Raw genomic sequence first — 25,697 nt, 5'->3', positions numbered from 1 at the left:
CTCTGTTGATTCCCAACCAAATGCCTGGGTCTTTAACTACACACCTCACCTAGCTTTATGGTTCCCAGAGGACAGAAAGGTTTGAAGAGGAGATCACTCCCAGAACTAAACTCTGAGCAAAGCAAGAGAAGCCTGGGAGTTTTCATAGGGTTTATTTTAATCACCAAAAACTGGCAATAACAGATATCTTTCAGTGGGTGAATGAATGAACTGTGACACATCCACATTCCATTGCTTGGAGTGCTACTCAGTGATTAAAAAAAAAATCCACACAGCATCTTTAATGGAAGTCAAAGGCATTGTGCTGAAAAAGAAAAAAGCCAACCTCACATGGTTACTATACGATTCCATTTATATAATATTCACAAAATGACAAAATCAGAGTGATGGAGAACAGATCTATGTTGAGGATTGGAATCTGGAGGAGGCGCGGTCTGCGGGGCAGCTTGAGGGAGTTTCTTCGAGGTTATAGAACAACTGTAATTACATGAGTCTTTACATGTGATAAAATTTCACAGACTTAACACCAAAAAAAAAAAAAAAGTGCATGTAGAAATGGATGAAATTCAAATAAAGTTTGTAGTGTAATAATATATATATTCCAATTTCCTGATTTTAATAACAATTACATGTTAGTGGGGGAAATTGGATGAGGATACATGGGAATGCATTGTTATAGTTTGAATTTTGATTCTGAAATTATTTCAAAATAAAAATTTTTCAGAAAATTTTAGGGGTGCAGATTTATGTAGCAGCTCTGTAGGATTCTCTTCAGTATTAACTACGAGAGAATATAAAATAAAGGCTCTGAAGAATTTTGAACTGAATGAAGTTTCTAAGCACTGTGATTTCACTTGTTGTAATTTTGATTTAGAAATGTCTCTGTTATTTAAACGATACCAGTATTTTATGTTGTTACAAAAATACTGTATACATACAAGAAAAAAATCCTTTGGTGAGTTTCCCCCCAGGGTGAAATTAGTCCTTGACCATGGTGTACAAGCTTCTGGCCATGGGGTTTTTGTCTAGCTTTTTAGCCACATCTCCTGCCCACAACACGTGTTCTGGGGTGAACACTTTGCAGGCCTCTCCCTCCTCCTCACACATTTCCTTTCTCTTGATTCTCAGTTCAAATGATGCTTCCTTTCTTTTCTTTTTTAATTTTAGTTTTCAATGGACCTGTATTTATTTATTTATTTACACGTGGTGCTGAGGATCCAAGTGCCTCATGCATGCGAGGCAAGTGCTCTGCCACTGAGCTACAACCCCAGCCCCACGATACTTCCTTTCTGAAGCCATCCCCAACCCAGAAGCAGAGCAGCTCCAGCAGCTTCCAGGGTTTGGAGCGGAATAGAGTGCCCTTTGCTTATTTCACTCACTCACCTAGCTCTCATTCTCTCTTGGATTCCTTCAGGGCCCAGACTGGGTCCCACTCCTTCCTCTGGGTCCCTTGCCTGGCACAGCGCCTGGCACATAATACTATCTGGAGAACACACTCCACAAATAGTGAGTAAGTGGGCATCTGAGGCTCCCCAAAGTCCTTACTAATCAAAATTGTTCATTCTTCTCTGTCTTAATACAATAATTTCCAACAAAACTAAAGGTCCAAAGGGGCTCTGATTAACTACAGCTAAAAAGAAAAGTAAGTTAATATTTAAAACATTTTCCAAATATTCATCTTGGTTAAGACATGATTTTATTAGCATTTCACCCATTCTTTTTTTTCATTCTCGGCACAGTGTTTTAAGCAGCTGAGCACAGGTTGGGGTGCACTCCCGAGGCTCCTTGACAGATGAGATCTAGAACTCACATAGGGGAGGCTGTGAGTTCTGCAAGAGGATGGGGGGTCGAGATGAAGAGCACAGGCCTATGTTTAATCTCTTGCTCCGAATTTTAACTAAAGGAATCAAGCTGTTCTCCACCTGCAGCAGCCACTCTAGGCTCTCTGAAATACTGCAGCAGATGCAAATGGCCTTTATGACAACTCCTGTTTTCCCTCCCTAGCATCCTCTGGGTAAATGGTCTGGGACTCCCTAGTTGTCTGCAGGTCTAACCTCTGTCCCCGCATTTCAACAAAATCGCTCAGAGTTTTGTCATTCCTTGTTACACAACCTAATGATATTTCTCCACCTAAGGTCTGGCAGCTTCATTAAACAGAGCATATGTCATCCTCCTTGAAATGGGGCCCTCCCTTCCTCCTCCTCACCTTGATCGCATGCCCTAACATTCCTTAAGACTTAGTCACAGGTTGTATGCCAACTTTTTCAAGTAAAAGTAATAGTAAACATGTTTTCATGACCCAAATTTTCTGCCTGACATCCTGTCATCTTTACAGGTCCAAATTAGATGCCACCTTCCCCCAGAAACCATCTACCCACTGAGCCCCCTCTCATCCTTTGCACACTGGAGCATTTGGATGTGTTCTTTCACTGTTGAGCACTTTATAAATGTCAGTTTGCAGGATCCCTTCTTGTTTCACGAATTACCCCTGTCTCGTCAGTCCAGAAAGGCTCCTTAAAGATAAGACCCGGGCCTTAAAATGATCCCTTAGAAGGCTCCATGGTGCCTCCCAAGTGTTCAGCATGTTGTGTCAGTGGTCAGTGGACACTTGAATAAAAAATTAAGCCATCATTGCAATAACTTAGAAAGACAGAGATAAAGAAGAATCTATGAGATTTCCTTTTTCTCTTCCTACTGCTCAAGGGGCTAAATCAGACCACATCATCCCACACCAGAGCTTTGTAAAATCAAACCGCTCTTCCTGCCACAGTGTGCAGGCGTGAAAAGAGCACGGGATTGGGTCCAGATGGCCTGGGCTCTGCTCTGACCTTGCCATTGGTTGGTCTTGGGCTTAGGCAAATCACTTGAATCCTGAGTCTTTATTTCCTCATATAACTCAGAATTGAATTCACAGTTAAGGATTTTTTGAAGATAGCTGCTCTAACCCACCAGGGGGGCACTATGGGTGGGAATCCAGGCCCTACAGCAGGCCAGGAAAGAAGCTGTAGGAAAGGAGGCAAGCCCTCCGTGTGTGTCCCCACTAGGAGGTGCTGTCTGTCTCTGTTTGGAGTTAGTCCTGCTGGACAAGCAGGTAGGGTGGACTATTTGGGGTCATGAGGGAAGACAGAGATTCAAATAACACTGAATCGTAACTACGTTTGTTGTGGACATCAGGTCAGACTTTCTGGTGGACAGGCAAGAAAATAAATGAGCAGTCAGAGCCTATCACAAGGGCAAGGAAATAAAACTGGGAAGATTCTGAGAGGGGATGAATGTGGAGTGGAAAGAAGCATGAGAACAGAGGAGGGGCCAAGCCTAGGGATGAGGGGAAGCAGGCTAAACAGCATGTGGACTCCAGGCGTTTCAGAGAAGGGTGAGAACATGCTGCTTGGCCCAGCTGGCAGCTGTAGCCAGACAGCTGAGGAAACATAGTTTTAAAGAAATATAAAATGAAATGACTTATATGTGTCCCCAAGGTGAGGAGCATGAAGGGCCACGAAGGAAGCATCTGAGTCACTAGGGCTCCTGGATGTCCTTCCCAAGGTGTCACAGTGGCTCCTGCAGCTCCAGTCCCTCTCTCCTCAGGCCAGCTGCAGATGAGCCAGCTACCCAGTCCCAGAGCAGGCCAGGCAGAGAGGTGCTCCCAGCAGGTTCCACTCCAGGACCTATCCTGAAGCCCTGCTCTTAGGAATCTGGCAGCACCATGTTATATGCATCAGAGGATGAAAGATTTCAAGTCTCTTGCTAAGAATCCCAAGGCTTTGTGATGCATCTGGTTGTGCGTGGACAGAGAATGCTACTAGCATTCTGCTCGCCTCTTCCTATAGCCAGCAGCACCTCCTCCAGCTTGATGCACGAGAAACAAGACCAGAAAACTACTCTTTCTGAGCCCACCTGCCATCTGAACCCCTACACCCTGGCGACCTGTTCCTTCATTCAAGAAATATTTACCAAGCAGCTGTTGTGTTCAGAGCCTGTAGTAACTGAAGAAAGAAATGAGTGGCATAGCTTCAAAAGTCACAAAGGGCCATGAAGATCAGCAAGCGGAGAACCGAAAGCCAAGCCTATCCCTGCTTTCTCCCTACTCAGTACCCTGATCGGAGCGGCTGCAGGGTGCTGGAGAGAAGAATGTGAGTGGATATGTTGCCGATTCTTGAAATTGCTTAGCCTCCAAGGTGTGAAGAACTTTGACTCCCACAGGCAGTGTCTCTTGTGTTCTTACAAAAACCCCATGCTCAATAATGTCACCATTCGAATTCTTCAGATATGAGAACTGTGGCATGGATGTCTCCATCCACTTCCCACGGTCTCCAAGCAGAAAGTGGCAAAGCCCACAACCAAGCTCCACCCCTCCACCAAAAACCCTCTCACTGCACTGCAGCCTCCAGAACCTACTACTGGTCACCTTGGTTTGATAATGGCTCCATGGAAGTTAGTTGGCTTAAAAATAGGTGTTTAGCCAGGCACAGTGGTGCACACCTATAATCACAGCCACTCAGAAGACTAAGGCAGGAGATTCCCAAATTCAAGGCCTGCACAGACAGCTTAGCAAGACCCCATCTCAGAATAAAAGGGGTGGGGATGTAGCTTAGTGTTAGCATGCCCCTGGGCTCAATCCCCAGGACCACCCCACCCCACCCCCATGCCCCCACACACAAGAATTTGAAGAACCTTTAGGAAGAAAGTGTTGCCTTTCTATCTGCCCACTTAGACGGGCCTACTAAATGAGATAACTTTTAGCAATAAGGATTTCTGTTTACTGAACTCCAGGTTTCCCTTCAACCCTTGAGTCAGGTCAGACAGAACAACAATCTGGTACCCCCCTGAGAGTGCCTTCCGTTGAAAGCCGCCACAAGGGGAATGGCAGCATTACCAGACCAGCCTGGGGAAGCCTCTGAGAGTTCAGATCATGTTCAGTAGGACACATCCAGGAACCATGGCTGGGACCTCAGCAGGGCTTAGGATCTTGGGAAGGAGGTAAATGACCTGAAATGTTGTGAGAACAGAATCCTGGAAAAGCTGCAGTCTTTACCCAATCCTAAAACTATCCAGATCCCTGTCCTGGATCTGCTGAATGGACACATGCTGGTCCCCCAGCCATCCCTGGTACTACCCCACTTGCTCCATCTCTACCTTTGACCAGTTCAGCTTTGAGCCTCTCTATGAGTCAGGTCCTTGCTCAGCCATGAGAAGAAGATGATTGGCTGCATGTGCCAGGGCTTTGTGACCCGCTGGCAGGCTCCTCCAGCCCCTCAGAACCCTTATCCCTGCCTGTACATATCGCCTCCATGCAACCCCAGAACAACCTGGATGTGTGAGCCAAGGGGGGAAGGGGTAGCAATTTTGCAGATTTTCCAAACAGGTGACTTCAGCCCCCCTGGGCCTGGGCGGGAAGGGGTAGCCCAGTGACAATGGGCATAGCCCCACCTCAGGAGCAGACACGTTTTGGCAGCTTCGCAGAACTCTCTCCTCTGATCCCACAGCATCTGTTCCAGTTTCCCTGGCCGGTAAGATGGCATCTATGGAGCAGATATGTGGGAAATGTGGAACTGGGGAGGGATTGTGGTCAGAGACACAGCTTTAAGAAGCCTAGATAGCTGTCCTATGTGCAAGGGGCAGATAAGAGCACAGTTTTATAGTCTGTCGCCCTCCTGGACTGGCCGTTCCACAGTCTCTGAGGCCCCAAACTGACTGTGTGTTATTCACCTGCCTCTCAAACAATGCCCTTGGATTCTCACTGTCCACCCACTGATGCTGATAGCACTTAGCAAATGCTCAGTGCCAGGCTCTGTGCTCAGTGCTTCTCATGCATGGCTCACTTAGTCCCCAGAATAGTTCTGGTGGAAATTGTCACTGTCTCCATTTTATAGATGAGGACACTGAGGCCTAAAATCAGACAGATAGGACATAGTAGAGCCAGGAGTTGAGAACCCAAGTGGCCCTACTAGAGATTCGGAACTCTAAATGCACAGACATTTTGTAGCTGGCTGGTGGCATGCTAGCACCACCTGCAGTTCCAGAATACCTGTATACCTTTGATAGCCACACAGGGTGGAGGTGGTGACATTGGATCTGCAGGGGGTTCTCCAGGACCCAACTAGAAAATAGTGCTGAACTTGGAGTAAAGAGAGCTCCAGAGAATTAGGGAAGATTGAGGAAGCCCTGTGTTTCCTCAGTACATATTTGTGGAAGATAGATTTCCACTGAAATTTTTAAAACAGAAAACTAAAATTAGATCTAGGCTGCTGCTAAGGTCATTCGATATTAGAATGTGAGATTTCAGAGTTATGCAAATTTATTGACCATCTTTAGGATTTAGAAAAAGAACCGCCTAAATAAGTGCCATCCTGGGTGTCTGGGAAGGAACCCTTCTGACCATGGAATGTTGAGATCTGGTCTTGATGACCACTTTCAAGCTCTCAGTCTACAGAATGACCAGCAGCTCCCCTCTCCTGATAGGAACCACAGCAGCATTACCTTGCCAGTGACGGCACCATACACCTGTGGTCCTAGCACAGGAAGTGATTTAGCAAAGTCACCAGATTAAACCCCATCAACTTCCATTTGCTCCAACTCCAGATGTAGTAGCAGGAGTCTAGGCCCTACAGAGCAGGCTTTTCCCAAGGTCAGCCTCTCAATCTGATCCTTAAATAGTGTTTCCAGTCAACCTGGGGGTGACATGCTATAACCCAGTCAGAAGATATTTCTCCTGATGGTCACCGTGTACCAACAGTGAGGGAAGAAACTCGGAGACAGGAGTGGAAGGCCCTGCTAGTGCAGCCCTCAAGACAGGGCCTGCCCGCCCCTGGTAGTTCCCTACCATTCTTTCAGGGAGGTGAAGTGCTCTTGGTAATAAGTGTGGGTTTGGGAGTTTTTTTTGTTTTGTTTTGTTTTGGGGTACCAGGGACTGAACCCAGGGGTGCTTAACCACTGAGCCACATCCACAGCCCTTTTTATTTTTTATTTCGAGACAGTTGCTAAGTTGCTTAGAACCTCATTAAGTTGCTGAGACTGGCTTTGAATTTGCAATCCTCCTGCCTCTGCCTCCTGAGCCACTAGGATTACAGGCCCGAGCCACCACACCTGGCAACAAGTGTGTTCTTTTTAAGAGTTTTCTCAGACTTAGAGCCAGATACAGGAGCAAATGCTTTCTGTATGTCTGCCCAGCAACTGCCCTTATTTGAGTACAGGCCCATGTTGACACCCAACTCAAAAGGCCATCAGAATCTGGACCAGTTTATGAGTTCAACTTGTGACTTTAGAGAAAAGGGAAGCTAGTTTAATCCAGTCCAGAATATTAGATCAGGCTTCCTGCCAGGCCACTTCTGCTGGCCCAGCTCTGAAAGAACAAGAACCCCCTTCCCTGACACCACCGGGTCTTGGTAGAAACCACCTTCTTCTTTGGGAACCAGATCAAAATTAGGGGCTCCCCTTTTTCTAAATTGAGCTAGGGAAAGGGGCTTGGGGGAATGTAGGACGGGGTTAAAGGAGTCTTTGTTCAGGACCTGGGTGCCACCTGCTGGTCATGCTTAGTTCCATGCACAAGGCCAAACCCAGGAGCGAGAAACTAGAAGGGCACCTGCCCTCCCCGGTGAGATGAGGCAGAGGAAGCAGAAGGGCTGGGTTTTCATGAAGCTCCAAGTGTGACAGAGGGTCATTTAGAGGTCCTGGGTGCCTTAGAGGACTACTCCTAAGCCAAGATGGGCCTCAACCAGGGCAGAGGGTAGCACCCCCTGTGAGAATGAACCTAAGCTATCCTGAGTACAATGGCCCCGGTCTTACTACGAGCTATCCCCACTTCCTCCAAAACCCCATGGGGTGATAGCATGACTGACTGGTACACCCTGATGGGACAGTCTTTTTCAACTCCCTTCTTACAGGCACTGTGACTACTTTGGGACCCTAGACTCAGACTGAGCAAAGGTGTTTTATGCCCTCCCATCATGGAGCATTGACAAAACTGGGCGTTTCTGGTCAACCCAAGAAGACCTGGGCATTTGTCAAGTAGCTATGTAGCTCTTGGTAACTCCTGATAGCAAGGTCTTCGTTCTAAACTCCAGGGAAACTTAAGATTTTTTCTTGGTACCAAGGGGGAAGATTGCTAACACACATCTCCAGGCAGAGGGCAAAACATCCCAACATCCCAGCCCATGCCATTGCAGTATGGGCCAGTACTTCCTAGCTAAGCACATGTTTCTAATGAGGGCTGAGGTTCTCATGACGGTCTGTGCACCAGAATTGCCGTGAGTGTGTGTATAATATGTATATCCCTACATCTACACTAACATTTATCATACACACATGCACACACACATTTGGGCTTCTATCAAGGAGCCTCTGAAATGTATGGAATGGACCCAAACCCTCAGCTGGTCCTGTCCTGTGGAACCTCAGAGAGCCCACACTCAGACTGGAGTATCCTCGAGGCTCAAATAATTTCAGTCAAAATATAGAGCACAACTTTGGACTAGGACCGCTGCCTCTGCTTTTCTTCAATAATCAGTCTGTGAAGCCAGGTGCAGATTCTCCTACGTGATCACAGCAACCTAGGAGGCTAAGGCAGGAGGATTACAATTTCAAGGCCAGTTTCAGCAATTTAGCAAGACCCTGTCTTAAAATAAAAAAGGGTTGGGGATGTAGCTCAGTGGTAGAGCACCCCTGGTTTCATCCCCAGTACTGGAAAAATCAGCAGCAGCAGCCTTTGAAACTCATACCCATTAAATAGAACAAAATCCCTAAAGTGGCTCAGGAATTCCTAGGACCACCCTAAGAACTCCCTATTCCCTCAGAACCACCCCCAACCATGCAAGACCCTCTCTGAGGCCTACAGGATGCCAGCCACAGCTGGTCTTGAATTACCCTGCCCCAGAAAACCAGGGACAAAGTGGCCCTGGGTCCTTCCAGAGAAATGAGTCTCTGAGCCTGTTAAAAGCTCCCAGGCATTCTGGACAGTCACCAGAATAGCCTATATCTGCTGCACCCAGCCCTAGCCAGCTTCTGCAGACCCCCTGCCCACCTGGCACTTGGGACTATTCAGAAAGTCCTTACTCTAATCCACACGCTCCCCCTGACTTCCTGTGGCAGTCCTCGAGGCACCTTGGGGCATTTGGTTCTACTGTCCTCATGGGTGTCTCCCCAGTAAGACGTGCAAACTCCTTGAAGGTGGGCAATCTTTTCAGTTCCTCACAGTTCATAATGAAATAAATACAGAAACAAAATGCACTTTCCTTGACCCTTCCCATCCTGCCTTTTCCGAAGCTTAGTGTCCCCACACTCCTGTCCGCTCCCACTGCTGGTTCTTAAGGTGAGTCCCCTAAAAGCATGGTAGTCACTCCTAACTCTGGTCTCTGCCATTTCCTTCCACCAAGAATTGGTCCAAAGGCAAATGAAACAAATAGTTCACAGACAGGTGGAAAGGACAGAGGCACAAAGAGTGATTTTGACAGAATGGGACAAATGCCACAAGGAGCTGTGCTCCAAGTGCTATAGGGCCCCACAGGGCTTCATAGCAAGCTTCCTGGAGAGGATGGCCAATCCACATCCTACAGGTTGAGGGGAGGTGGCGGCTCAGGCCAGAAGCTGATGGAAGAGAAGACTGCAGGACACATCACTCAGTCGTTCAACAATCTTACTGAACGCCTTGCCTGGGACAGATCTGGAAGCCCCATTTCCGGCTCCTCTGGGAGCAGGCATGTAAACAATTCTGGTGGTGAGGTGAGGCTCAGGGTACAGGGCGGTGGGCTCAATGCCATGTGTAAGAGGAGGTTCAAGCACAGTCAAAAGTACTCTGGGAAATCTCTGACATTGCCAAGTCCTGAGTCTTTAGAAGCTCCCAGGACAATAACTTGTGTTTTTCTTGGCTTCAGAGCCCTGCCTGGCCTCCGTTCCTCTGGGCAATGAAGGACAAGGCTTATTTTTAAAAGGAAGAAGGACTAGAATAAGAGGATTTTCCTCATGATTTTTATTCAAAAAAATAGTTTATTTAAGTTAAATGTACCTAGGAGGTTTCATGAGATCAATATGCTTAGGGTGGAGAGGGAGCGTGAGAGGCGCATAGCCCAGGGGATGCCAAGCTGGCCCCCTCTCTACCGCTGCTTCTCACACTTGCCCGCGCCTGAATGCCTTCTGGGTGTCTTGGTCCAAGGCAGATTCTGATTCAGTAGGTCCAGGGTAGGACTCAGGAGTTGGAATTCATAATAAGCAGCCCCAGGGCTCTGGTCCAGGAAGTGGGGGAGCAGTAAATGAATGAACCCTGCAGTGGGAGCGGCCTTGTAGTTGGGATGAGTAGGGAGCAGCCACTGGCTTCTCACTGGGGGAATGAAGTGGGAGATAAGGCTGGAGTGGTGGGGTTCATTTAGGAGTTGGATCAATGGTAGGGAGGCATCACATTAAATAGTAGCTGTCTGCAGGGAAATGGGCTGGGTTTATTCTTACTTCACAGAGACACTTTGCATATTAAGCCTGGGGGGAAATTCTTCACCTTAGAAAAATGAGCTCTCACGATTCTCAGAAATACACAGTCCTTTTGGTCTACTTTGTTTCTTCATTTCTGATAAAAACCTAGTTACAAGAAATAGTTCCCTCTTAACTGACAAACAGCAGCTAACTCTTGACCTCTGTGTGGGGATGGGGATGGGAGATAGGGAAGCAGTCCACCGGATAGCCAGAGGGGGGCGCTCCTGCTCAGCCCCAACTTGGTTGTGGTGCTAGAACACAGGCCCACAGTTGCCAAAAGTCAAAAATCCCAAATTGTTTGTGTGAAGCATCCTAACTTTAAAATATTGGACACTAACTTAAAATTGTTTCCAACACTGTGAGTACTAAAGAGTTCAACAGCCAGCGGTGTCCTGTTTACAACTGCTGGCTGAAAGGATTTGAAGCCGGGGTGTTGGTGGCCAAGCCTACTTTTAGATGGATTCTGACCACAGCAGTGTCAGGGATGGATTGTGGGAAGAAGGAGCTGGAGGCCAGAGGGATTCTTAGGAGGCTCCTGGTAACTGTGGCTAGCGAGAAGCTCCGGAGTGGGAACATCCAGGCATCTGGAGGAGGGAGAGTTGAGGCATGAGCAGATATGCACAGAAGGAGAGTACACTGGCTGCAGTGACCCAACAGGTTTCCAACTCAAGTGACTAGGGGCCAGTGTGACATTCGCCACAATAATGAATACAGAAACATGCTTTAAGAGGAGGTTCTAGACAAGTAGAATTTAGGTGCCTCTTGGTCAGCCAACAGGCCATGGGTGTAGGGAGTCTGAAGTCAGATGTAAAGCTTAGTTGGCTTTCTAAAACACAGAATGTGGTCAAATTATTGTCTACTTCAAATCCTCTGATGGCAGCCGGGCACAGTGGCACATGCCTGTAATCCCAGCAACTTGGGAGACTGAGGCAGGAGGATCTCCAGTTCGAAGCCAGCCTCAGCAAAAGTGAGGCATGAAGCAACTCAGTGAGACCCTATCTCTAAATGAAATACAAAATAGAACTGGGAATGTGGCTCAGTGGTCAAGTGCCCCTGAGTTCAATCCCTGGTACTCACAAAAAAAAAAAGAAAAAAAAAATCCTCTCATGGCTTCCCATTGACTAAAGAGAAAATCCAGACTCCTCATCCTGGTAAACAAAGCCCTTACAGATCTGTACCTGCCAACCTCAATGTGCCACATCCCAACACAGAAACCTGCTCCCCAGGCCTGCTGAACAGCTCAGAGTTCCGGGAATAAGCCATGCCTTTGTTCTTGCTAGTCCTTAGGCCTGTGATGCCTTTCTACCACATCCCTTTGTATGTCTGGAAAATTCCTACTCCTGTTAGGCTCCAACATCTCTCTTCTGAACTCTTCACTGACCCTGCCAAGCGGAAGCGATCACACCCTTGTTTGTGCCATCCTTGAACTTTTATGTGCTACTTTTACTGCTCCATCTCTCCCCACTGAAGGAATTTGCCCAACTCAACTCCTGCAAGGCAGTTAATTAACTTTGTACCACATCCTGGCACATGTTTGGGATATAGTTTAAAGAATAAGTGCCCCTTCTCTAGGAGCGTGAACTGCAAGGCTGGTCTGAAGGCAGCGTTTCTCGTTTCCCTCTTCTGCCTCCTGTATGAGGGCCCCAGGACTGACCTCACCTCTGTCCTTTCTTTGCAGCTGGGGTATGGCCGTCAATGTGTACTCCACATCTGTGACCAGTGAAAATCTGAGTCGCCATGATATGCTTGCATGGGTCAATGACTCCCTGCACCTCAACTATACCAAGATAGAACAGCTCTGTTCAGGTAGGAGGCGGATGGGGGAGCAGCCCTGCTGCCGGGAAAGGAAGCCAGGGTGGAAAGGCAGAAGAGTACAGCAAAGAAGGTGGCTCAAAATTAGTATGAAGGACAGGAGCCGGAGAGCCCAAAGTAGTCACACTGCTTGGAACTGAAGCCAGGAAATAAGCAGAAAAAGTGAAGAACCAGAGAGGCGCCCATGAGGGGCGTCAAAAGCCAGGACAGGCAGCCAAGCCACAGTTTAACAGCACAGGGTCCAGTGTAGCTGCTGTGGGTCCAACTCTCAGCTCTTCTACTGCTGGTGCAGCCCTAGGAACATCACTACACCTCTCTAGGTTGCATTCCCCATCCATATGATGGTGATCCCATCACCTGTCTACCTAGGGTCACTGTTAGGATTGAGCTACTTTTATGCGGTGTTCAGAATGGTGGTACACCACACGCATCGATAGTAACAAAGGGCGTATTCTTGGAAAGCTGGGGGGGAATCGGCTATGTCTAACCGGTAAGGGGTATGACTGGCCCCACCCAATGACAAGGAGAGAGATGAGGGTCCAGCTCAGGGGAGTAGACCAGCAAAGGGCTTGGGGCTGAGAGACAGCAGTTGAAGGGGAGCAGCTGGGACCTGCCTCAGTCAGCCATGCCTCTCCACAGGGGCAGCCTACTGCCAGTTCATGGACATGCTCTTCCCTGGCTGTGTGCACTTGAGGAAGGTCAAGTTCCAGGCCAAACTAGAACATGAATACATCCACAACTTCAAGGTGCTGCAAGCAGCTTTCAAGAAGATGGGTGTTGACAAAGTAGGTGCCTGCCCCTCTGGGGCCCTGAGGAGCTGTGTGCCCAAGGAAGAAGATGGCCCGTCATCTGGGGTGATGGGCTGCTTGGGTCACTCCAATGTGTGTGTGTGTGTGTGTCCACCCCCTTCGTGCCCAGCTCTTCAAAGGAAATGCTTCCCCAGCCCAAGGCACAGTGGGACCCACCACCACTTGCCATCCCTTTCTCCTCCACAGACCCCACACACCCTGGATATTCAGGCACTGTATGCCATTCCCATTGTGTGTGTCTGTAGGGCCGCAGAAGAGTCTCCTTGCTCACTTTCCTGCCTCGATAGTCCCAGGGCCGTGGGTCTTGAGCTTCCAGCTCACGTGCAGACAGCAGAACCAAGGGACACCTCCATACACAGTTCTTCCTGTGCCTATGGGAAGGGATGGCTCTGGATCACTGGCCAGACTGCCAGCCTGCCTGTCTGTTCTGGTGCCATGGGAGGGGGGCAGGTGGAGAAGGCCAGCGAAGCTGCGGCCCAGGGCTGGCTTTCCTGAGAGCAGTGGTCCTCTCACAGAGGAAGGCGGCCCTACGCAGCAGGTGGCTAAAGTGCTCTGCTTATGTGGTCTATTTCAGATCATTCCTGTAGAAAAATTAGTGAAAGGAAAATTCCAAGATAATTTTGAGTTTATTCAGTGGTTTAAGAAATTCTTTGACGCAAACTATGATGGAAAGGATTACAACCCTCTGCTGGCGCGGCAGGGCCAGGACGTAGCACCACCTCCTAACCCAGGTGATCAGATCTTCAACAAATCCAAGAAACTCATTGGCACAGCAGGTAACGTGCCCGAGCTGGGGGAGGGAGTTTGGGGGGCCGGGCCGGCAGGGCTCAACAGCCAGGAGTGCCCCCACGGCCACCGGCCTGGCCTTGCCAGCCTGGAGGAGACTGTTATCACGGAGTTCAGATGGCGCCGCCTGCTGCCTGCCTGTCGGGAATCTCAGGAAGGGGTGAGAGGGCTCCAAAACCCGCTCTGAGAGCCACCTGCACTAGCACAGTGGCACCTGAGGCCCAGGGGACTTTGTTTCCTAGCGTGAGCTAATTTGTTTACCTCAAGATCATGGGCAGCAAAGTGGCATGGTTTCTCTGTCCAAGTTTATCAGGCCAAGGCCTTAATGCTGGTACCATTGCCCTTTCCTGCCCCTGCCCATTGTATATCCAGAAGCAGGAGTTTGCCAAACTTGATCCCATCTCCCCCCATTCCAAGGCCCCCAGCCCAAAGTCCTCAAGAGATGAATCTCTAGAAATGAGCTTTTGTTTGGGTGCTAAATGGCCAAAGGAAGAAGCAGTAGGGCCTTTGAGGGGACACCAAGGCTGGGGAGGGAAGAGAGAGGAGCAGCCCCAGCCCACATCTGACCCGTCATAGCAGAGCCGCCTCCTCTGTTTGCGCTGCTGTCCTGCCTGGGCCTGTCCCCACTCACCTGCTTGCTTTGCATTAGAAGCAGCCTCTCTGTCTAGGGAGGTGAAGTGGCTAGAAAGCAAGTGGCCATAGCATGCAGGCTGTGCTCGGAGGAGCTGGGGTCCCTGCCCAGCTGCGTGGATAGAGGGTCCAGCCCAGCAGAGGGCAACAGAGCCCGTCCTAAGACAGGGACCCAGGAGGTGTGGGGCAGGTTTCACAGGGAGGGTGGCTTTGGGCTGGTTGCTTGTGTTAGGAGTAACCCTGAGCCAGCTGCTTTCTCCTGGGTTCTTGCTGTCAGTTTAAGAGGGCCCTGAACTCTCCCAGACCCACTTCCCCAATTCACAGCCCCAGCACCTCAGTCCGCCCTCAGGCCAGCTCTCTGTGTGCCCTGACTTTTCACACCTTCCTTTAGTTCCCTGTTGTCCCTGCTCTCCCAGGCTTGTCAAAGGGCTGCCTAGCTGCTGTAGTGTCACGTGTGGCTGAGGCTCTGAGTAGATGTAGATGTCCTTCCTGCGTGGGGAGCGCCTGCCTGTCGCATGGGTCCCCCCTGCAGTCCTCACACCTCGCTGTCTTGTGCCACGTGAACTTTGGGCTCCTGCAGCCACATCTGACTCTTCTCCTCTGGGCAGTTCCACAGAGGACATCCCCCACAGGCCCCAAGAACATGCAAACCTCTGGCCGACTGAGCAACGTGGCCCCACCCTGCATCCTCCGAAAGAATCCCCCATCAGCCCGAAATGGCGGCCATGAGACCGACGCCCAAATCCTTGAACTCAACCAACAGGTGAGCGGTATGTGAAAGGGTAGCTGAGACAGCCCTAGCACAAAGGCCAAGACCGTGGGACATCAGGAGGACAAGAGGGGGCAAGCAGGGCTGAGGTGGTGGCTCAGTGGCAGAGCACTCACCTAGCACATGTGAGGCACTGGGTTTGATCCTCAGCACCACATATAAGTAAATAAAATAAAGGAATTGTGTCCACCTACAACTAAAAACTATGTTAAAAAAGCAGGGACAGGCAGGAGAGTGTGAGGCAGGGTCTCCAGCTTGAATACCACCTTCTGCCTGAGCAGCTCCTGGACTTGAAGCTGACAGTGGATGGGCTGGAGAAGGAGCGAGACTTCTATTTCAGCAAACTGCGTGACATCGAGCTCATCTGCCAGGAACACGAGAGTGAAAACAGCCCCGTCATCTCGGGCATCATTGGCATTCTGTATGCCACTGAGGTGAGTGCTCCTTCACCTGCCGCTGGCCTGGGCCCATGGGCCCTCCCTGATGTGGGCTGCCCTAAGACCAGAAGCGTGGTAGGACCAGAGGGGACCTTGCAGAAACTTTACTAATAAGGAGAGAGATGAAGTCGCTAGCCCGGGGTCACATACAGCCAGTAGCAGGGAAAGCAGGACTATAATTCAGGCTTGTGGGTGCTCAGCCCTATGCACCACCATGTCAATCCTGGCACCTCAACCTGACCTGCCTGGCTCACTGTGGCTCTTTCTTGCCTGCTTCAGGAAGGATTTGCACCCCCTGAGGACGATGAGATTGAAGAACACCAACAAGAAGACCAGGACGAATACTGAGGGCGGCTCCAGCCCTGGCTGACTGCACGGCTCCGTGCCTCCCCTCCCATGCCCACTCCCACATTATAATTCTTTCCCTCCAGCCAGTCAGCCGGCCGGGTGCTTTGTGTCAGTGCCGCAGCATTGGGGAGCCGGGCGAGGGGGCTTGGGGGATGGGGCAGATGAGCAGGCAGAGGCCTCATCCTGGTCCCCAGTGGCACTGGCCCAGGGAGCAGGACCCCTGCCCACTCCCCACCCCTATTTATTTCCGTTGTCTCTATGCTGTGTCGGCCAACACTTCCCGGGGTGCTGCCGCCACCCACCCAGCCAGCCACCTGCTCCCCGACAGCCAGCAGCTGTATATTTGACAAAGTCATTGGTATATTTTTACTTACTGGATTGTCCTTGCACTTTACCTGTTCTTTTCCAGGGCTGACAGCAGGGCTGGGGGCAGCATGCCTGGCTTGGCTCCCCTTCCCCATGGCCCAGTCCAGGGCAGGACTCACCGATTCTTATTTATTTTGTCTTTTGACTTCCCGGTAGTTGAGGGGAAGGCTGATGTCAGGAGAGGGAGGGGACTGAGGAGGCAGTGCTGTGGGCCCAGGGTCAGGGAGAGGGAGGGGAGCATGTGAGGGACAGCAGTGACCTCCTGGCACTGGGCTCACCCACCCAAGACCCCTGCCCCAGCACTGAAGCCCAGTAATGCCCCAGGACCCTCAGCTACTCCCTCCTGCAGCCTGGTTCACACCACACAGACTCTGCCTGGCCCTCACTCTATGTCTGCCTCCCATTCGCCCGCCTCCCGCCCCTACCCTTCGGGCACCAGCCTGCATATGTGTTCACTTTTATTTAAATAAACTTGTGTGGTAAAAAGTCTGTCCCATGTCTCCTTCAACTCAGCCACAGCCTGGGTCTCAGGGCTTGTCACCTTCCATCCACCTCCCTCTCCGGAGGTGATGGCGGTACAGCATAGCCTCGCTGCCGTCAGAAACCACCACTGGCGCTGGGCTCTGACCCAGGCCCCACTCTCAACGCTGGTGACAGACTTCTAAGGGAAGACATGGGGGCCCCGAGCCCTGCTCCCTGAGGAGAAACAAAGTCTGGAGCCATGGCTAATGATGGCAGCCCCGTAAAGTGTGAAGTAACGTGGGCAGGGAGCTGGCCAAGAGGCCTTTGTTCCAGGCTCCTTTGGGCAGCTGGACTGCATGTGGGCCCCAGCATCTCAAAGCTCACACAGCTCACAACAGTGATGCAGCTAAGGATGGGGCCCATGTGACAGAACGAGAAGGGTGCAGAGAGTGAGCAATCCGAGCACTAAAACTCAGGTAGACAGCAATGCCCCAGTGGCTCCTCCATAGAAACAAGCAGTAATGGGAAGAAGGGGTCAGGAATGCTACCACAGCATTCACATGGCCCAGAGTGTGCCCAGCAAGGGCCCATCACAGCCCAAGGGTCTGGAAACCCAACAGGGACCAAGAGTGCTGATGGTTCTTAGGCCAAAATAACTACATTTTGAAAATGAGCACCTGTCTACCCAGGCATGACCTTCCAGTTAAGCCTGCCCTCAAAGAGTCCAAACTACTGAAACTATAACAAAGATGCCAAGTAACAATCGTAGGGCCAGATGGGTTATTTTTTAACTACTCTATCGTGCATGACTATATAGTTATGAAATCTTTTCTGGCAGGCTGCTGCACCTTGCAGAAGGGCAGCCTGGCAGATAGTCTCTGTCAATAAACCTTTGCTTGAACTCAGAGCTGTGTCTCTCGTGGATATTTATGCCAGCTGCCCTAACAAATGTTAGCACCTTGAAGTCACCCAAACCAGCTCCTCACCGAAGGGTCTGAGGCCCACAGGTGACATGATTTGACGTAATAGAAGCAGACTACAATCCAGAACTCTTGACTCGTGGCACAGCGTTTATCCTTAGAGCCACAGAGGTGGGAACTGAAGGTCCTCCAGCTCCAGGCCAGCCCTAGCACAAATCTCGACATCCTTAATATGACCAAAATACAGTTGGGGCTGTATCTTCAGGGCCCTGCTCCAGGTCCCTCCTCCCAGACCACCATCTTTCCTCCAATGGCCCGAATGTAGCCTTAAATAAGCCATTTCCATCTGTTTATTCCTCATTCCTTCACCTCCTGACTCCCACCCCCACATACATAGATACTTCTGGCTTAGTTCTGGTTTCCCTCTCCAACAAGTTCCTTGCCTGCTTTTGTTTGTCTTGATGAGGTCTAATCCCTTTCCCTAATATTAAAAGACTTTCCCCCAGTATTCAGTAGACACTGCAAAAAGGTACAGTCCATTCTTCATGGTCCAATGTTCATCTTCAGGCCAAGACCACTCTGATCATAAAGTGAATGTATGTGGTAGGCAGCAAGATGTCCACATCAGAGTCCCCAGGGCCCATGGATATGCAAGATTACATGGCAAAGGCGATTAAGATTGCAGACGGACCAGAACTACGACTCAACAACCTTGGAATAGAGTGCCCTGGATTGCCCAGGGGGGCCCAATATAATCAGAAGTGTCATAGGGTGAAGAGGAAGGTAGAAAAGGTCAGAATGACATGATGTGAAAGTCACTCAACCAGCTCTTACTGGCTTTGAAGATCGAAGTGGGCCATGAGACCTGGAATGAAGGCAAACTGGAACCACTGGGAAAGCAGCAACTGCCTTCTACCCAAGAGCCTCCAAGAACCCATCCCTACAGTCAGTCACCTTATTGCCAAAAGCTTGTTCCTTGTCCCCAGTGCCAATCCAATAATGAGGACGCAGTTTTGAGAAAAAGGAAAAAGAAGGTTTATTGCTTTGCTAGCAAAGGAGAAACACAGGGGACTCCAGTCCCAGAGGCTGTGGTTCTGCCCAGCAGCAGGAAGAAGGGGCTTTCAAAGAGCTGACCCAAAGGCTCCATTCCACGTGTTCTCTGTTGGAGTTGTAATTCACTTGTTAATTTGGGAGGTAGTCATTTCTGAGATTTTCTGGTGCCATCCCCAAAGTCTGGATTACTTCCTTCCTATGGTGGATATGTACCCAAGGAGAGATAAATCTACTTAAGGAAGAAAGGTAATCCTCCCCACATCCTGGCCAGATTAGGGAGGGAGAGAGATTAGGGAATAGCAGGGAGAGAAGAAGAGAGAGAAATATGTCCAAGTTAAAAATAAGTTGGGCGGTGGCGACGGCGGTGACTTCGACAGCAGGAGCAGGCCCTGGGCTTGTCGCTCACCATGCCGACGGTGGAGGAGCTTTACCGCAACTATGGCATCCTAGCCGATGCCACGGAGCAAGTGGGCCAGCCTTTGCCAGAGAGGTGACCACACAAGTTGCTCAGATTGCTGCCACCCCCTCCGGAACTATTGTCAACGTTTCTTGGAGAGTATGCCCTCGAAATGTATAAGGAAAGCACAAGTCCTCTGAGGTTTCATCAACCACTTTCTCAAGGAGATCATATCTTTCTCTTTTTGAACCTCCTTGGCACTGTTTGTATTTATTAATAGTACTTCAGCATAAAGATGCCTATCAAGTGATATTGGATGGCGTGAAAGGCGGTACAAAGGAAAAACGATTAGCAGCTCAGTTTATTCCTAAATTCTTTAAGCATTTTCCAGAATTGGCTGATTCTGCTATCAATGCACAGTTAGACCTCTGTGAGGATGAAGATGTATCAATTCGACGCCAAGCAATTAAAGAGCTGCCTCAATTTGCCACAGGAGAAAATCTTCCCCAAGTGGCAGATATACTAACCCAACTTTTGCAGACAGATGACTCTGCAGAATTTAACTTGGTAAACAATGCCCTGTTAACTATATTTAAGATGGATGCAAAAGGAACTTTAGGTGGCTTGTTTAGCCAAATACTTCAAGGAGAGGACATTGTAAGGGAACGAGCAATTAAATTCCTTTCTACAAAACTCAAGACTTTACCAGATGAAGTCTTAACAAAGGAAGTAGAGGAGCTTATCTTAACCGAATCTAAAAAGGTCTTGGAAGATGTGACTGGTGAAGAATTTGTTCTGTTCATGAAGATACTATCTGGGTTAAAAAGCTTACAGACAGTGAGTGGAAGACAGCAGTTGGTCGAGCTGGTGGCTGAACAGGCTGACCTAGAACAGACCTTCAACCCCTCGGATCCTGACTGTGTGGACAGGCTCTTACAGTGCACGTGGCAGGCAGTACTCCTCTTCTCTAAAAATGTCCATTCCACAAGATTCGTGACTTATTTCTGTGAGCAAGTTCTCCCTAACCTCAGTACAATGACTACCCCTGTGGAGGGTCTGGATATACAGTTAGAGGTATTAAAATTGTTGGCGGAGATGAGTTCATTTTGTGGTGATATGGAGAAGCTAGAAACAAATTTAAGAAAACTATTTGATAAGTTATTGGAATACATGCCTCTCCCTCCAGAAGAAGCAGAAAATGGGGAGAATGCTGGTAATGAAGAACCCAAGCTGCAGTTCAGTTATGTGGAATGTTTGTTGTACAGTTTTCATCAGTTGGGCCGAAAACTTCCAGATTTCTTAACAGCCGAACTGAATGCAGAAAAGCTCAAAGATTTCAAAATCAGGCTGCAGTACTTTGCACAGGGCCTGCAGGTTTATATCAGACAACTTCGCTTGGCTCTCCAGGGTAAAACAGGCGAGGCCTTAAAAACAGAAGAGAATAAGATTAAAGTTGTTGCATTGAAAATAACGAACAATATCAATGTTTTAATCAAGGATCTCTTCCATATTCCTCCTTCATATAAGAGCACAGTAACATTATCCTGGAAACCTGTACAGAAGGTTGGGATTGGGCAAAAGAGAGCCAACGAAGATACAACCTCAGGTTCACCGCCCAAGAAATCTCCAGCAGGACCAAAAAGGGATGCCAGGCAGATTTATAACCCCCCCAGTGGGAAATATAGCAGCAATTTGGGCAACTTTAATTATGAGCAGAGAGGAGCCTTCAGGGGAAGTAGAGGTGGCCGAGGTTGGGGAACACGAGGAAATCGTAGTCGAGGAAGACTCTATTGAGTAAGATATCACATTCTTCAACATTGTCATGAGCTTAAAACTTAATGTTCTTAAGCTAAAAACTTAATGTTCTTTATACCTTTGTATGTATGATCTACTTTTGTAACAGACCATGGTTGTGTCCAAGGTAAAACTTCAATAATATTTTTGGATGCTTTGTCCACAATCTTGACTTGTTTTTCCAATATCATCATTATTCAGACTTCAAAAATAAAAATAAATAAATAAATAAATAAATAAAAATAAGTTGATGTGACAGAGCAGCAAGGGCTACATTCAAAGCATAAAGTGGACCACTGTTACGACCTGGACTTTAGTCCAGGGAAACTTGACTCAGACTTCTGTCCTCCAGAAACCTAAAATGATAAATCTGGGTTGTTTTAAGCATTAACTTTGTGACAGTTTGTTACAGAGGCAAGAAGAAACTAATGGAATGGGCATGTTACTAAAAGCTCAGTCCTTGTCCCCAGTGCCAATTCATGCCAACTTAATAGTGAAGACATGGTTTTAAGTAAAAGGATAAAGGTTTATTGCTTTATTAGCAAATGAGAAACACGGGGGACTCCAGTTCCAGAGGCTGTGGTTCTGCCCAGCAGGGAAAACAGAGGACTTTTAAAGAAGCTCTTCGAAGACCACATTCCAGGTGTGGCCTGGCAGGGGTCCCAGGTGCACCCTGATAGTGTGTTGAAATTCACTTGTTTTGGGAGACAGTCACTACCTAGTTCTGGTGACATCTCCTTCCTGTGGAGAACAGATAACTCAAGGTAATCTTGTTCCACACCTGCAGGTTAGGGAGGGAGAGAGAGAGAAGAGGAAAAGAAGAAAACGTATCCCTTTTAAAATAAGCAGCAAGGGCTATAGTCAAAAGGTAAAGTGGACCACTGTCACAGGCAAACTGCTCAGTGACCTCATTCTTTCTAGTTCCCACACTGAACATCACCTGACCTCTTTAGCCTAACATCTTCTGGATTTTGAAACCTCATGTGGGTACCTACCCAAGCCCACTTCTGTGGAAATGTCTAAGACTGCCCTTCAAACATCTAGAGGGCAGGGATGTAAAGCTACTTCTTCCCCATGTCCTCCCACTACCCCACACCAAGGGTGTCTTTCCTCTGGGACACTTAAGACGGTAAATGTAATTTCCCGTTCATACATTAGTTTCCTATTCAGGCTTCAAGGTTCTCATGGGCACATGAGATGTATCACACAGTTCCACACCGAGCATAGGGCCTGACCTGGAGAAGGTGAGTAGGAAACGTTGCAGGATAATAAATGAATGGGTTCTATTCCCTAAGTGCCATGTTCCTTCAGTTCCAACAGATAACCTACCAGACATTCCGGTGAGAGATGGAAAAGAAAATCCCTCCCCCACCTTCAGTCTCTGCCACCGAGCAGCCTCCTTTGCCTCTACAGAAAGCCAGTTCTGCTACTTTTCCCAAAATGGGACCTCTTCTGTTGAAACTGGAGTTTTGAGACTAGATTCCCTGCTTCACCAATTTCCTCTGGGTTCTCGTCTCGTAAAATTTTAAGAATAAAATCCATTGACAATCATGAAAGGGAAAAGTAAATGGAGCAGCATTTATTTAAGCAAGAAGAGCTAGAACTCCCACCTTGCAGGAGGGGGCCAGATAGCAGAAAAACCCATTTTGGTGTGCCAGTTTAGGAGTTTACATATGGTTCCAGGCTGAGCATGGAGCAAAAATGTGTGTTAAAAAGGCTCTGAAGGCGTGCAGGTCGTCTGGCCCAAGGCCAGAGCCATGGGCGAGACCAAGATCATCCACCACCTGACGGGCAGGAGACGTCATACCTGGTGAAGCTGCCCCTGCCCTGAGCACATTGCCTTGTCAGACTTTAAGGGCCTTCTGCAGTGACCCAGCTACGGTTCTTCTTCAAGTCTATGGACGACGATTTCAGAGTTGTGAAGAGATCTTGGATTACAATGTTAAGCTACCCTGCTTCAATGACCAGGTGGTGTCCTGGTTGGCGTCAGCTGAGGGCTCACATCCAGAGCCAGCCCCGTTCTGGGCTGATAACCCATCAGAGCTGCCACCACCTATGGAGTGCACAGGAGGCATAGGGGAGTCCTGACCCCCATCCTTCCACCCTCATGCTGGTGGGAGCAGCCAGGAGAACCTGGACAATGACACAGAGACAGATTCCTTGGTGTCTGCCCAGCGGGAATGGCCACACTGGAGGGCCCAGAGCATGCACCCTGGCTAAATGGAACTGCAAAGGGGGAGCGACCTGGTGGTTATGATAGCTCGTCCACCCTATGAGCAGTGAGCTAGAGACCCACAAGCTTCCTTGATTCTACCAGCAGGTTCGGCAGCAGAGCAGTGCCTCAAGCCTGATGAGAAGACACAAGAGGCGTCAGCGGAAGCAGAAGGTCTCACAGATTGAGCGGTCCTCACTCTTCAGCAGCGTCACGGACTCCACCATGTCTCTCAACATCATCACAGCTACTCTCAACATGGAAAAGCGTAACTTCTTGGGCATCTCCATTGTGGGCCACAGCAACGAGCATGGTGGTGGAGGCATCTACGTTGGCTCTATCATGAAGGGTGGCACTGTGGCTGCTGCTGATATGCTGTTACAGGTAAATGAGATCAACTTTGAGAACATGAGTAATGATGATGCAGTTCGGGTACTACAGGAGATTGGGCACACACCAGGGCCCATTACCCTGACTGCAGCCAAGCGCTAGGACCCAAGTCTGCGTGGTTGCTTCACATTGCCCAGGAGTGAGCCCATCTGGCCCATTAACCCTACGGCCTGGGTCTCCCACACTGCAGCCATGACAGGCACTTTCCCTGCCTATGGCATGAGCCTCTCCCTGAGCACCATCACCTCCACCAGCTCCTCCATCACCAGCTCCATCCCTGACACACAGCGCCTAGATGACTTCCATCTGTCCATCCACAGGGACATGGCTACCATCGTAAAAGCCATGGCCTCCCCTGAATCCGGGTTGGAGGTCGGAGATCGCATGTGGCTCAAGATTACCATTCCTAATGCTTTCATTGGCTCAGATGTGGTAGACTGGCAGTACCACAATGTGGAAGGCTTCACTAACCGGCAGGAGGCCCGCAAGTATGCCAGCAACCTGCTGAAACCCGGCTTCCCCTGCCACACTGTCAACAAGATCACCTTCTCTGAGCAGTGCAACTACATCTTCAGTGACCTCTGTGGCAACATGGCCAACCTGTCCCTCCATGACCACAACAGTTCCAGTGGTGCCTCTGACCAAGATACGCTGGCCCCTTTGCTGCACCCTGGGGCTGCCCCTTGGCCTATGGCTTTCCCTTACTTGTACCCACCGCCCCCACACACCTACAACCCCCACCCAGACGTCCCAGAGCTGGGCTACAGCTATGGTGGGGGCAGCGCCAGCAGTCAGCATAGTGAAGGCAGTTGGAGCAGCGGCCCGAATCGTAGTGGCAGCAATCGTCCTAAGGAGAAGGACCCAAAGGCGGGGGAGACTCCAAGTCTGGCAGCAGCAGCAGTGACTCAGACCATGCAACACGCAGCAGTCTGCCGGGGCCACGAGAGTGGGCACCCAGTGAGGGCTGGAGGCCAGGGGCCAGCAGCCAGCGAGCGCAGCTACCGCAGCCATCATTCACTGGCCAGTAGCCTGCGCAGCCACCACGTGCACCTGAGCTACGGTGATGCCCCCACCATCTGCATGGGGCCCCCAGGAGCCCCTCCAGGCCGCTACCTGGCCTCTGCCCCCCAGAACTGACCGCCAGCAGACAGTCCTTCCACATGGCTATGGGAAACCCCAGTGAGTTCTTTGTGGATGTGATATAAGCCTCCCCCAACTGTCATCCCACCCTCCCACCCTTTGACCGCCCATCGGTCTTTTTTACTTTGTGTGGTACCTGAAAGAGAAATAAATGCAACTAAATTAAAAAAAAAAATTTTTTTTTAATTTTAAAAGGGGGCTTGAGAAGTATTCAGGCTATGGTCTTCCTTTCCACCAAGTTTACCCCCAAACTTCCTTCCTATAACTTCCATCTAGGTTCACCTCCACCTTCCGTTTTCCCTCTGGGAAAAAGGAATTGGTTGGAGGTGTTCTCACAGGGAGCCTCAAGGTCTTCTACATTTGAAATAGGCCTTGCCCATGCTCATGAATTTGTGTATGGTTAGCCTCCAGGTGTGGTTCCTGTGTCTGAATAAGTCTGACCATTGACATTCTTTTTCTAATTTTTTTTCATAGTTGTAGATGGTTAGAATGTCTTTGTTTTATTTGTTTATTTTTATGCAGTGCTAAGGATGGAACCCAGTGCCTCATATATGCTAGGCAAGCACTCTGCCAGTGGGCTACAGCCCCAGTCCAATATTCTTACTGTGATCTTACATATGACACAGCAGGAACTGAACAAAGAGGGGGCATTGTTGTTGGTTGGTTGAATATTTTTGTTTGTTTGTTTGTTTGGTACCAGGGATTGAACTCAAGAGCACTTAACCACTGAGCCACATCCCCAGCCCTTTTTTGTATTTTATTTAGAGACAGGGTCTTGCTGAATTGCTTAGAGCCTTGCTGAGTTGCTGAGGCTGGCTTTGAACTCACCATCCTCCTGCCTCAGCCTCCTGAGCTGCTGGGATTACACAGGTGTGCCACCATGCCCGGCTTGTTGTTGGTCTCTTAAGTAGAGCTAA

At 49.3% G+C, this 25,697-nt stretch overlaps 2 protein-coding genes and 1 pseudogene across 4 annotated transcripts in view; all 3 read left to right on the top strand.

Annotated features, from left to right (window-relative positions):
* MAPRE3 (microtubule associated protein RP/EB family member 3) overlaps positions 1-16,903 on the top strand; it is a 53,068-nt gene extending 36,165 nt beyond the window's left edge. The window contains exons 2-7 of one of the 2 annotated variants that reach the window (XM_079109610.1): positions 12,134-12,261; positions 12,907-13,052; positions 13,651-13,807; positions 15,101-15,255; positions 15,543-15,695; positions 15,978-16,903. In XM_079109610.1, coding sequence (XP_078965736.1) covers positions 12,141-12,261; positions 12,907-13,052; positions 13,651-13,807; positions 15,101-15,255; positions 15,543-15,695; positions 15,978-16,046 — 801 coding nt within the window. In that variant the 5' untranslated portion in view covers positions 12,134-12,140 and the 3' untranslated portion in view covers positions 16,047-16,903. Of the gene's footprint in view, positions 1-12,133; positions 12,262-12,906; positions 13,053-13,650; positions 13,853-15,100; positions 15,256-15,542; positions 15,696-15,977 lie in introns of both variants that reach the window. The other variant, XM_079109609.1, reaches the window with a different exon arrangement.
* Positions 16,904-19,254: 2,351 nt separating this feature from the next.
* LOC306643735 (apoptosis inhibitor 5-like) lies at positions 19,255-21,066 on the top strand (the record flags this gene model as incomplete). The annotated part of the gene is made up of 2 exons (XM_079109996.1): positions 19,255-19,314; positions 19,533-21,066. The coding sequence occupies 2 exons, from the start codon at positions 19,255-19,257 to the stop codon at positions 21,036-21,038; spliced, it is 1,566 nt and encodes a 521-aa protein (XP_078966122.1). The 3' UTR covers positions 21,039-21,066.
* Positions 21,067-22,795: 1,729 nt separating this feature from the next.
* On the top strand, positions 22,796-24,845 carry LOC306644556 (segment polarity protein dishevelled homolog DVL-3-like; annotated as a pseudogene). Its single transcript has one exon. The product of its transcript is annotated as a segment polarity protein dishevelled homolog DVL-3-like (transcript).
* The last annotated feature ends 852 nt before the right edge of the window (positions 24,846-25,697 follow it).

This window comes from Sciurus vulgaris (assembly GCF_902686455.1).
Source record: "Sciurus vulgaris genome assembly, chromosome: 14".
NCBI lineage: Eukaryota > Metazoa > Chordata > Mammalia > Rodentia > Sciuridae > Sciurus > Sciurus vulgaris.
Note: the sequence above shows the minus strand (reverse complement) of the source record. Positions and strands in the feature narration are given on the sequence as shown.